This window comes from Palaemon carinicauda, chromosome 1, assembly GCF_036898095.1.
Source record: "Palaemon carinicauda isolate YSFRI2023 chromosome 1, ASM3689809v2, whole genome shotgun sequence".
Classification (NCBI taxonomy): Eukaryota; Metazoa; Arthropoda; class Malacostraca; order Decapoda; family Palaemonidae; genus Palaemon; species Palaemon carinicauda.
The window spans coordinates 6,643,752-6,657,148 of NC_090725.1; the positions used below are offsets into that span (position 1 = coordinate 6,643,752).

Genomic DNA, 13,397 nt, shown 5'->3' on the forward strand with positions numbered 1-13,397 from the left:
GATAAACAATTATAGAAAGATTAACTTTCTAAATGAGGCAAACATTAAAGCATAAAAACACAGAATTGCAGTAAATGCAATAATACAAAGCACAAAAATGCCATAATATGAAGAGGTAAGACTGTCAACTTAGTAAACACAAGCGTAAACATTAAAAACACTAAATAGTTAACTACACATTAGCTAGTCAGCTGTCTGCAGTAAAATTAGTCACTATACACCAGAAACAAAATAAAAAATTACCAAAAACTATCGAAATTTACCAAACCTACAGTACCTGAAAAATATACTTGAACCATCAATAGCAGCTGCAACGAAGTGTTGCTACCATAAAAAATGTTAATTACTATTAACACTTAACTATACAAGACCAGTTATCCAAATAAGACAGAAACTGGTGATGAATAACCACCTGATGAGATGTAAAAATTCCCTATACTACCAGCAGTGGAAAAAAATTGAAAATTACTGGAAAATAAATGAAGAGATGAATAATGGATTAAAACTTAGGAATAGCCATAAATTTTGGAAATCCTGAGGTGCAGGGTACACCTTAGGAAATATCCTTTAGCAGCTTAAAAGATTACTACAGATCTTGTTTTGTAGTCAAGAATGGCCAGCACGTTTGTTGAACTTTCAGATATGTGTAATTCTACTCTAGTTGTTGTATGCATTATACTCCCAGAATTCATCTTGTAATGTCTGTTAGATAGATGACTACAGTTTATAAGAACAGTCGAAAACATACAGGCATATATGAAAAAAGGAGTTGTGAAGAAAGTAATCTACTTTACTCCATCCTTGCATTCTCTCAACCAACATTGCTTCCCTTTCCATACCACCAAGCAGATAACTGTCTAACAAGTGTGAATGAATATCAACATATATCTGTACATGTCCGGCTGAAACACTGCCATTTTTCTTGTTCTTCATAAATGCAGGTAATTAACTCTAAATGGTAACAACTGAAAGTCAAGAGTAGTTAGAGGGCATACTCCTTTGTTACCCACTTAAATAGCCAGTAATCTAGATTTTCCCCAAATCTAAAGTTACCATTCACCTTATACTGATTCTCATACCTTCCATTAGTTCTTTACTTTTCATTATCTTGAAAAAATTCTATTGACAAGGTATTACATATTGAGAGAAAAAAGAGAATTCTATACATCATACAATACTAAATTCTTACCTTAGATGCCTCATCATTCTGCAACTGGTTTTCTTGGGTGGAATTCATCAGTGGAATTCATCATACGGCAAAAGGAATCGAGAGGATAAATTCTCTCATAAGTTAAAATTTCAAATTTACTAATTTAAAAGAAAATATAATTTTCTAAAGAAAATTTACCTGGGAAAAAATCATTATGCGTGTTGACTTCCCCTCATTAGCAAACTTCTGATGATGGTCCACTACAATATCACTTAAATGAGACATCTTGGGATGACTTAACACATAGGACTCCTTGGAGGTTTTCATAGGACTTGCATTAGCTGTCTAGTTATTAAAAAGAGAAAAATGATATTTTAATTATAAAATAAATTTTTGAATATACTTACCCGGTGAATATATAATAGCTGCAACTCTATTGCTCGACAGACACATACAGTAAAAAAACTCGCCAGCGATCGCTATACAGGTTGCGGGTGTGCCCACCAGCGCCAACTGTCGGCCAGATACCACTCTCGATGTAAACAAAGACTCAATTTCTTCTCATCCCACTGCGTCTCTATTGGGGAGGAAGGGAGGGTCGTTTAATTTATATATTCACCAGGTAAGTATATTCAAAAATTTATTTTATAATTAAAATATCATTTTTAAATATTTAACTTAGCCGGTGAATATATAATAGCTGATTCACACCCAAGGAGGTGGGTAGAGACCAGAGTTAAATATGTTTACATCGTATAAGCTAAGAGTTTTTTTATTTCATTTTGGCAGTTATCAATATAACAAAACCAAAATAAATAGGTACCTGGTAAGGAAGTCGACTTAGACGATTACTCTGCCTTGTAAGTACGTCTTCCTTACGGAGCCCAGCGATCCTCTTAGGATGCTGACAGACCCCCAGGAGCTGAAGTATCAAGGGCTGCAACCCATACAACAGGACCTCATCAAACCCCTAATCTGGGCGCTCTCAAGAAATGACTTTAACCACCCGCCAAATCAACCAGGATGCGAAAGGCTTCTTAGCCTTCCGGACAACCCATAAAAACATTAAAACATTTCAAGAGACAGATTAAAAGGATATGGAATTAGGGAATTGTAGTGGTTGAGCCCTCACCCACTACTGCACTCGCTGCTACGAATGGTCCCAGTGTGTAGCAGTTCTCGTAAAGAGACTGGACATCTTTCAAGTAAAATGACGCGAACACTGACTTGCTTCTCCAATAGGTTGCGTCCATGATACTTTGCAGAGATCTATTTTGCTTAAAGGCCACGGAAGTTGCTACAGCTCTAACCTCGTGCGTCTTAACCTTAAGCAAAGATCGGTCTTCCTCACTCAAGTGTGAATGAGCTTCTCGTATTAACAATCTGATAAAATATGACAAAGCATTCTTTGACATAGGCAAGGATGGTTTCTTAACCGAACACCATAACGCTTCAGATTGGCCTCGTAAAGGTTTAGTACGAGCTAAGTAGAACTTAAGAGCTCTAACAGGGCATAAGACTCTTTCTAGTTCATTGCCTACGATCTCCGATAAGCTAAGAATATCGAAAGATTTAGGCCAAGGACGAGAAGGTAGCTCATTTTTGGCTAGGAAACCAAGTTGCAGAGAACAAGTAGCTTTTTCTGACGAAAACCCGATGTTCTTGCTGAAGGCATGAAGCTCACTGACTCTTTTAGCCGAGGCTAAGCATACCAGGAAAAGTCTTAAGAGTGAGATCTTTCAGGGAGGCTGAATATAAAGGCTCAAACCTGTCTGACATGAGGAATCTTAGGACCACGTCTAAATTCCACCCAGGAGTAGCCAAACGACGCTCCTTAGAGGTCTCGAAAGACTTAAGGAGGTCTTGCAGATCTTTATTGTTGGAAAGATCTAAGCCTCTATGCCGGAAGACCGAGGCCAACATGCTTCTGTAGCCCTTGATAGTAGGAGCTGAAAGGGATCGTACTTTTCTCAGGTATAAGAGAAAATCAGCTATTTGGGCTACAGAGGTACTGGTCGAGGATACGGAAACTGACTTGCACCAGTCTCGGAAGACTTCCCACTTCGATTGGTAGACTCTAATGGTAGAAGCTCTCCTTGCTCTAGCAATCGCACTGGCTGCCTCCTTCGAAAAGCCTCTAGCTCTCGAGAGTCTTTCGATAGTCTGAAGGCAGTCAGACGAAGAGCGTGGAGGCTTTGGTGTACCTTCTTTACGTGAGGCTGACGTAGAAGGTCTACTCTTAGAGGAAGACTTCTGGGAACGTCTACTAGCCATCGAAGTACCTCGGTGAACCATTCTCTCGCGGGCCAGAGGGGAGCAACTAACGTCAACCTTGTCCCTTCGTGAGAGGCGAATTTCTGCAGTACCTTGTTGACAATCTTGAATGGTGGGAATGCGTAAAGATCTAGATGTGACCAATCTAGGAGGAAGGCATCTATATGTATTGCTGCTGGGTCCGGGACTGGAGAGCAATAGATTGGAAGCCTCTTGGTCAGCGAGGTTGCAAAGAGATCTATGGTGGGTTGACCCCAAGTCGCCCAAAGTCTCTTGCACACATCCTTGTGGAGGGTCCATTCGGTTGGAATTACTTGACCTTTCCGACTGAGACAATCTGCTAGGACGTTCAAGTCGCCCTGGATGAACCTCGTTACTAGGGAGATGCCTCGATCTTTTGACCAGATGAGCAGGTCCCTTGCGATCTCGTACAAAGTCAGTGAGTGGGTACCTCCCTGTTTGGAAATGTACGCCAAGGCCGTGGTGTTGTCCGAGTTTACCTCCACCACCTTGCCTCGAAGGAGATTCTCGAAGCTTATCAAGGCCAGATGAACCGCCAAAAGCTCCTTGCTGTTGATATGCATGCTCCTCTGACTCGAGTTCCACAGACCTGAGCATTCCCGACCGTCCAGCGTCGCGCCCCAGCCCAAGTCCGATGCGTCCGAGAAGAGAACGTGGTTGGGTATCTGAACTGCCAGGGGAAGACCCTCTCGTAGGCTGATATTGTCTTTCCACCAAGTCAGACAAGACTTTATCTTTTCGGAAATCGGGATCGAGACCGCCTCTAGCGTCTTGTCCTTTTTCCAGTGAAAACCCAGATGGAATTGAAGAGGACGGAGGTGTAGCCTTCCTAGCGAGACAAATTGCTCCAGGGATGACAGCGTCCCTACCAGACTCATCCACAGCCTGACTGAGCAGCGTTCTTTCTTCAGCATCTTCTGGATGGAGAGCAGGGCTTGATCTATTCTGGGGGCCGACGGAAAAACCCGAAAAACTTGACTATGAATCTCCATCCCTAAATACAGAATCGTTTGGGATGGGACCAGCTGTGACTTTTCCAAATTGACTAGGAGTCCCAATTCCTTGGCCAGATCTAGAGTCCAATTGAGATCCTTCAGACAGCGATGACTGGAAGAGGCTCTGAGAAGCCAGTCGTCCAAGTACAGGGAGGCTCTGATCTCCGATAGCTCGAAACTGGTACCCCACATTCCTGTAAACAAACCTCAGAAACGGTTGGGAATCCGGGTGTATAGGAATGTGGAAGTATGCCTCCTGAAGGTCGAGAGAGACCATCCAGTCGCCTTCCATAAATGCTGTCAAGACAGCCTGGTAGACTTCATCGTGAAGTTTGTCTTGACAATGAACACATTGAGCGCACTTGCCTCTTACGTACTCCTGCAGTGAACATGGCTGCCAAATCATGGAGCCATCCCTGAGGGACTTGTCCCTGCAGAGAACGTGGCTGTCAGATCATTGGAGCCATCCCTGAAAGCCTTGTTTATGCATGACATAATTGTACAGCAAAACTTCAAAGGCTCGAAAACAGCTGTGAAGTTGACCTGTAAAATCTTGGAGCGTCTCCTGGCCAGGCGCCAGGGAGAGTCTACGAGATTTGAGAAGTCTATCTGGGCAGAGGCAGGAACTCCCAAGCCGAGAACTTCTCTCGTGTCATATCAGACTCTCGCTCTATAAGCCTGTTTAAAAGAAGGGAAAGCAAAGGCTGTATCCCCCAAACTCCTCCTGGTGATAAACCAGGCGCCTAGCAAACGTAAAGCTCTCTAGGAGAGCGAGAGAGCACTAGCTTATAAAACAACGGCTTCGAAGTAGCTAGGCCTAGTGTAAGCTCTGACGTTTAGGCGAACGAGGAGCAGCAGTTACAAAAAGATCCGGACAAAGATCCTTAAAAATCAGCATGATTTATTTAAAGTCCATAGAGGGCTAAGCCGCTTTAGGCTCCTCTCCGTCTGACAGAGTCCTCAAGGGAATATCAGTAGGAGGGGGAACAGCAACTTCCTCATCTAAAGGAACCTTGTCCGATAATAGCCGAGTCTCAAGCAAGGGAGAGACCTACCGTGGTGGCAATGCTTTACAAGCAGAGTCCACACGCACTGGTGCATTAGTAGCGGACCAGGACGCAACGTCATGTAACTGCTTGACAGTCTGTGAACTGTCAACAACAACAGGTGCGAGAGACCAGGACGCAACGTCATGTAACTGCTTGACAGTCTGTGAACTGTCAACAACAACAGGTGCGTGAGGACGCACAGCGTCCACTCGAGACTGCTTTGACCGCCTAGACTGAGCAGTCAAAACAACTCTAGAATGCGGAGGTTGACGCACAGCGTCAAAACAAGTCAACTCCGATTGTTAGCGAACGTCCTGAACGTCAACAGGAGCATCAACAAGTGGCCTAACGTCCACATGTGGCTGAAAATCCACACGAGACCGCATCGAGTGTGGTTCTAAACAACCTGACTGACGTGACTTAGCTACGCCAACGTCAACAGGACGCACAAAGGAACGTTAGGTTGGCTGAAAGCCAGGATCTCGATGAGATAAACGGCTAGGCTCAACGGACTAATCAGCAGAATAGTCTTCCATAAGGGAGGCAAGCATATTCTGCATGTCTTGCCGTACAACCCATTTAGGATCAACGGAAAAGGATGCGGTAAGAGACGAGGGTAACGTCTGTGACCGCAAAACCTTGCCAACAAAAAGACTCTCGGAGTCTGTGTTACGCTTTTGTTAGGCGGCGAGCAGTCTTCCGATGACTGCATAGGGTCAGAGCTGTCCTAATGGCTACAACCAGGACGCTGGACCTGTCCTGAAAGGACTGACTTTCGCTTAAGGGCCTCGAAACCTTGTTTCAGGTTTCTTATGCGAAAAGCCTTCGGATGACGAGGAGAAAATCGTCTCTCTCGCCTTAAGGTAGGGGTGATCTTGGTAAGATACACCCGATACCATAGAGGGAACGTCTGTTCGCTGATCAAGGCCTCTCGAACCCATAAGTCGTACGACATTACTTCTCCCCTGGGCTTGGGAGCTTGCAAGAGGTCCCGGACTAGGCGAACGACAGGCACGAACAGACGAACCCTCGGTCGCAACACTGATAACACTTTGCGCAATATCACTTTATCACTACGATTTTCTGTTTAGCACTTATTTCACTGAAATCGAAACTTTTACTGATTTCTACCTGAAGCACGCAATTCTAACCTCATCAAAAGGTAGTAATAGCGAAATCAGTCGTATGATGCAAGCACATTAATACCAGCAAAAAACAGTATACATATTTTAGGATAAAAAATTCAGTGGCTGGGGAAGAGAATAAACACTAGTTCATTCAAAACTACGTTTTCAATCTCTCACCGTACATTGCCTGGGGACGAGAATAAAAAACTAAAAACGTTTTATCCTTTCTCCCCGTACAGAGACTAGGGACGAGAGTAACTCGAGAACAACGTTACCCGCTTGAACGGAACGTTTTCTCCCCTCTCTCTCCCTCCGTCTCTATCTCTCTCTCTCTCTCTCTCTCTTGATTACGCACCTAAGAGAAGAGCCCACTTACGTTTCGTCAAAAAAAAACCTGTTATTTGACCAAAGGAAAAAAACTGAAAGGTTTTTCAATTAAAAAGTTCCTTTACTGTAAAATATAATTTAAAACATTTAAGCTTTGAAAGAAGAATGAACAAAACGTCAGAATCGATTTACTCTTTCTGCAAAGTGAAACTGTGATACTCTCTCTCTCTATCGTAACGATAGAGCGCAAACTGCGTAGCATAAATAAACTAAACGTTAGTTCATCTTTGAAACAGTACGAAGACTATTCAAAGAAAATCTTTCATAAAATATCTATTAAAAAATATTCATTTAAAAAGTTTTAAATCATTAGCTCTTTAAAAGCTATTTACGATTGAAAGGGCTCAACGTTGTTTAACTTCGGTTTCCAAGTTAGGACCGCCTACTCTCAGGAAGGTCGCATATAAACAAATCATTAAAATTTATTTTTATGTTTATTATAAACGGAAAGTTAATCGAAGAGGCCTAATAAAGGCGGTGAGATATAAAATATATAGAGGAAAATCTATAATTAATTTATAACGTGATAAAATAATTGCTAAAAGCCTAAACACACTTCCGTCTAAGGGAAGGGTCGGCCATTTAAAAGTCAAAGAAAGTCCATACTCTCTTTGTCATCAAAAAATTAAATCTATTCAAAAACTAGTTCAAGATTTAAGATGAAGATAAAACACCTGCACTGCGAAAGCTCAAACCAAATTAAAGTACTTCACCAAATATGATGGGAAAAACTCCAGGTTCTACAGCGAGTAAAAGTACGTCTTGTCGACACGTCGACAGAGAAGAAATTGAGTCTTTGTTTACATCGAGAGTGGTATCTGGCCGACAGTTGGCGCTGGTGGGCACACCCGCAACCTGTATAGCGATCGCTGGCGAGTTTTTTACTGTATGTGTCTGTCGAGCAACAGAGTTGCAGCTATTATATATTCACCGGCTAAGTTAAATATTTAAAAATAATGTTTAACAAACTGAAATTTCTACACAGTAAATGGTACATATTAAAATACAGTGAGCAAAAAAATTTTTAAAAAAATTAATTTTTCAATCTTCAAGACATCTGCTTTTTATAAAAGGTTGACATTTCACTATGTAAATTTCATGGTTAAAAACAACGTGGGTACACTTCATCTTATATCTATTGAAAATTATTTCATGTGGTCATTTCAGGGTACAACATTTTATACATTTTGTCATTCACATACAACTATCATACCTTTAACCCTTTTACCCCCAAAAGACGTACTGGTACGTTTCACAAAAGCCATCCCTTTACCCCCCATGGACGTACCAGTACGTCCTTGCAAAAAAAATGCAATAAATTCTTTTTTTTCCATATTTTTGATAATTTTTTGAAAAAAATTCAGGCATTTTCCAAGAGAATGAGACCAACCTGACCTCTCTATGACAAAAATTAAGGCTGTTAGAGCAATTTAAAAAATATATACTGCAAAATGTGCTGGGAAAAAAATAACCCCCCGGGAGTTAAGGGTTGGAAATTTCCAAATAGCCTGGGGGTAAAAGGGTTAATAGCAAATTCTACCAATCAAGCAAAGGCTCTACATGTGATATAGCATAAATATTGAGATTGCATGTACCGTATACTTTTTGTGTAGGAAATTCGTATTCAAGTACAAGAATTCCTTACTTGTATTCATGGGGATTTTACTGTACAGTTCTTTGTGTACAACGACCTTTTAATGTAAACTAATATGTACTGTATAATATTTTTAGCTGCTAGACACAAGATACTATAGTCTATTTCTTTTAGCGATGCATATTTGCACCGACTCGCGGAGGTGCCCTTTTAGCTCGGAAAAGTTTCCGGATCGCTGATTGGTTGGACAAGATAATTCTAACCAATCAGCGATCAGGAAACTTTTCCGAGCTAAAAGGGCACCGCCGCGAGTCGGTGCAAATATGCATCGCTAAAAGAAATGGACTATAGTAGCCAATTTGTCTAACAAAATAACAAGAGATGTCTTGTTCTGTTATGTATAAGTAAATTTGTTTGTAAACAATGAATTTATAGTTATTGCTAACATCTTATGTACAGTAATACCTTGTCTTACATTGATAGTTGGTTCCTTAAGATGCACCATATGTTGATTTTCAACAAAGTTGGGGATTTTGCATTATAAAATTACTTATATATTCTATATAACGGATTTTGAGCGAAGCGAAAAATCTATTTTTGGGTGAGATCACCATGTCGTCCTGATGGAAGTTCCTAAGGTAGCTTCTAAAGGATTATATAATATATCCTTTTGAAGCTACCTTAGGAACTTCCATCAGGATGACATGGCTTGAGCCCAAAAACACATATTTTACAAGATAAAGTAATTACAATCTGCTATCACTTTATATGTGGAGTTTTAACAAAGTAAAAATTTTTGGGGAGGTGCAGTGTGATCTTCAAGGACTTTTCTCTTTAAAGGAATATTGTTTCCCTGCTATAGGAAAACAGATACTCTATATTCTCGTATATAGGACAACCCCATGTAAAGGGTGAACCCCAAAATTTCCATTAGAAAAAGCATTTTTATCATATAATGCATGTAATGGGTGAACAGCAATATCAAGGCTAGGCTAATGTTACGACACTTTTATCATATATCTTTTACCAAATATATTATAATCTATATTGCTGTTACTGTTATATATTTACATGTTTAGTTTAAAAAATAAGCTGTATCTCTGTAAAAATAGAACACAATTTGTGAGTTTTAACACAATGTTTACATACTCACTCAATGTTTACATATTGTCAATCACCATCTACAACCATCTCTTGGCAAATATGTAAACAATCCTAGTTGTCTGATTAAATGTTTTTGGTGACCGAAGTATTGTAATACTGTAAAGATAAAATTAATTCTTATTTTCATTTTACAGTACTTAAACATGCAACTACAGTATATGATTATACTGAACATATTTTATGTTGTTAAGTCAATCGTTCCAAACTACTATGTAAGTAGAAAAATTGATTACAAATATGGAAAATTCTAGGTTTCAGACAAATAGGCTAGCTTACCGACAACACTACAGTGGAATCTCTACATATGATCTTAATTCGTTCCGGGACCTAGATCGTATGTTAAAACAATCGAATGTTAGAGCGAATATCCCCATAAGAATACACTGTAATTTGTATAATTCATGCTACAGCCCAAAAACTTATGATAACTCCTTAATAAATCACTACATATAATTACACACAACAATAATACAACTGCATTATATAGAGATGTAAAAACAAATAATTATAAAGAAATAATAAATAAAAAAGGTGTTTTTATTGTCACTTTACCTTAGAGACAGGCCAACGAAGGTGTAACCTTTGCTATGCAGAAGGAGACTGACGGTCGGCGAGGAGGTAGAAATGGTGACTGCGATAACATACCTTAACTTACTCTAACTTACACTAAATGAACTTTAACCTAACCTTCAAGTCACAATAGATAGCACTGGCCTTCTCGCAAATGATCGTTTCAGTGATCATATCGCCAACAATCTCTTTGTCCTTTACCCATATAAACAAAAGGCGTTCCATCTCTTCCAGGGTAGGGCTGTGACGTTTTGAAATAATGGTGATCCCCTTCGATAGTTTGACTGCTTTAATGGCTGCCTTCTGCTTGATGATCATCGAGATTGTGGACATATTCCAGCCATATTGTTTAGCCAAATCACTCACACGCACAACGCACTCATGTTTTTCTACAATTTCTTGCTTCAATTCTAATGAAAGCATTGCCTTCTTCCTTTTCTCACCACTACTAATACCTGTACCGAAACTAAGCTTCTTAGGACCCATGATTATACGTAAAATCAACGATGAAACGTGAAAAAAGGATGATAATACACTGTTAATAACAGACCGAACAGGGTACAACCGCACGATGCGCACAAGAACAGAGAACTGACCGAATCAACGGTCACTAGCATTCCTTCGACTTGCTGCTGTCTACCAGCGTAAACAAGAAACTATGACCGACGTTTCGAGAAAATTCTACATGTATGGTCTACGTCGGATGTTGGAACATGACGTCGGGTGTCAAGAAGAGAATTCGATCGGGTTTTATGTCGGATGTTAGAACAATCGTATGTAAAGGCAATCACATGTAGAGGTTCCACTACTATAAATAAATAAAGTTAAATTACCGGTAAATATTCTTATTTTACTTAAAAATAAATCTACGTCATAATTAAAATTAGTATATAAAATTTTAAGTCCATTCTTCCAAATTACTACCCTATTAAATGACCAATATATAATTAAAATACAGTAACAACAACACAAGCGAGGTTGAGAAAATCAATATTTTCATCATTCCAATAGTATCTCTCATGTAATGGGCAAACCCTGACTTTGGACATCCAAAAATAGTCTTAAAGTTTCACCCTTTACATGGAAATATACATTTAAAAGTTCCATGTTAAGTACTTGAATACTGCATAGAGTTTCAATAAAAATGTAAGAGACAAGGAGAAGAGCACACAATGTTAGGACTATCTACAGTAGTGTAATATTAAAATAATAACAATGGTCACTTTACCATAATGTTGGCCTTCTTTTCTTTAACGGGTGTGACTACGTCCCATTACATTCATTAAAGAATGGTTTGATCACACTAAGACCAGTGCTCCCTGACTCACTCTAGACCCCTTTATTAACATACAATGCCAATTTCAAAATCTCCAAAGCCACCCAGTGCTGTTATTGAAAGCTATACCCAAATGAATTGATAATTCCATTGGCACATCAACAGTCTCAACCCAGTACACATTTATATTAACCGAACGCTGTTACACATACCATTTATATACAGCTTCTTCTAAAGCTTTACATTTAGCAACCCTCATGTGCTTATGCATATGCCAAACACATTTACCTTTACTTAGAGTTTTTCTTTACTCTTGCTTATACTTTGACTAAAAGTTTGTTTTTCTTCTCCATATTTGGCACAAACACTTGCCATGTAAGTACCAGACTCTAATGATAGATAAAATTATTGATATAAAATAAATATCATTAAACCAGAACCAGGATTACTAACATATATACATGAGTGTATTTATAATGACCACTCTCTCTTTCTCTATATATCATCATCATCAACTGTTACTAGTCCACTGCAGAACAAAGGCCTCAGACATGTCGTTCCACTTGCATCTGTTTATGGTCTTTCTATGCCAGTCCACACAAGCATACTTTCTAAGTTCGTCAATCCATCGTCTTCCCTTCCTTCCCCTACTTATTTTGCAAACTCTAGGGACTCATTCTATTATTCTTAATGTCCATCTATTATCTGTTATTCTCATTATATGCCCTGCCCGTTCCATTTCTTCTTCTTATATGTTGTTAGAATACCTTCTATTTTAGTTTGCTCTTATATCCATGCTGGTCTTGTTTCTGTCTCTTAGTGTTATCCCTATCATTATTCTTTCCATAGCTCTCTGAGTTAAAAAAAAAAAAGTTAAAGTTGCAGGTTTTAGGTCTCCACTCAGACGATCTACATCATTCTGCTCGGGCGACCATAAGCCAGCAGGGACTATCACTAGCCCCCTCTAACCTCCCCCACAGGCGCCACCCTGGGGAGTGCACCCCATTAGGTCTCACAGTATCCACGTCCTGGCGGGGACGCGAACTTGGAACCTCTGAAACAGAAGTCCACGATGCTACCAACCTAGCTATCCGGAGTATAACTAGCTTATGTTCCAAGGCTTTAGTAAGACTCCCAGTTTCTGATGCTTAAGTTAAAACTGGTAGGACCATCTGATTAAATACTTTTTTTTTAGAGAAAGTGGCATTTTACTTTCCATAATCTCATTTTGTTTACCAAAAACTCTCCATTCCAAATTATCCTTCTTTTAATTTCAATCTTGTGTCCTGAGTGATTAGATAGAGGATTCATTTTAATGATTTAAGTAAGAAAATTTAGAGTATTACAGTATGATAGTATATGCTATTTTGCATGTGAATAAATTGCCACATTGAGTGGTGTTGTATCTTTTCAATTCCAGTTTGTATCCATTTCCTCTGGACTGATTTGTGCTAAGTGTGAATAGATTGTTGTAATCTACATTTGTTATTCCTTTAGGAATTCTGAATGCCCGTTAACTGTCCCTTAGTCGTCGACAGGACTGTGGAGTCGGTACCAAACCTTTCGACTCCTCTCTTTCTGGTACCTACGACTCCGACTCCAACTCCTTTATACAATATTTACTCCAAAATCTATTACTGTATATCCTATTAATTGCTAGAAAACAAATAATTTTTTTTTACTAGATGTAAAGTATACTATCGACATGTATGTTGCTAAGTAACTGCCTTTTCTTAATTACTGTCCATTGTACAGTCCTGGTAAAATGAAACCGATGAAGATACAGATTT

The 13,397-nt window shown here is 39.5% G+C and overlaps 1 protein-coding gene across 1 annotated transcript in view; it reads right to left on the bottom strand.

Moving 5' to 3' along the window:
* LOC137646256 (uro-adherence factor A-like) overlaps positions 1-10,817 on the bottom strand; it is a 125,625-nt gene extending 114,808 nt beyond the window's left edge. The window contains exons 1-2 of the mRNA XM_068379376.1: positions 10,698-10,817; positions 1,349-1,495 (exon numbers count right to left, since the gene is read on the bottom strand). Coding sequence (XP_068235477.1) covers positions 1,349-1,495; positions 10,698-10,817 — 267 coding nt within the window. The remainder of the gene's footprint in view (positions 1-1,348; positions 1,496-10,697) is intronic.
* Positions 10,818-13,397: the final 2,580 nt, after the last annotated feature.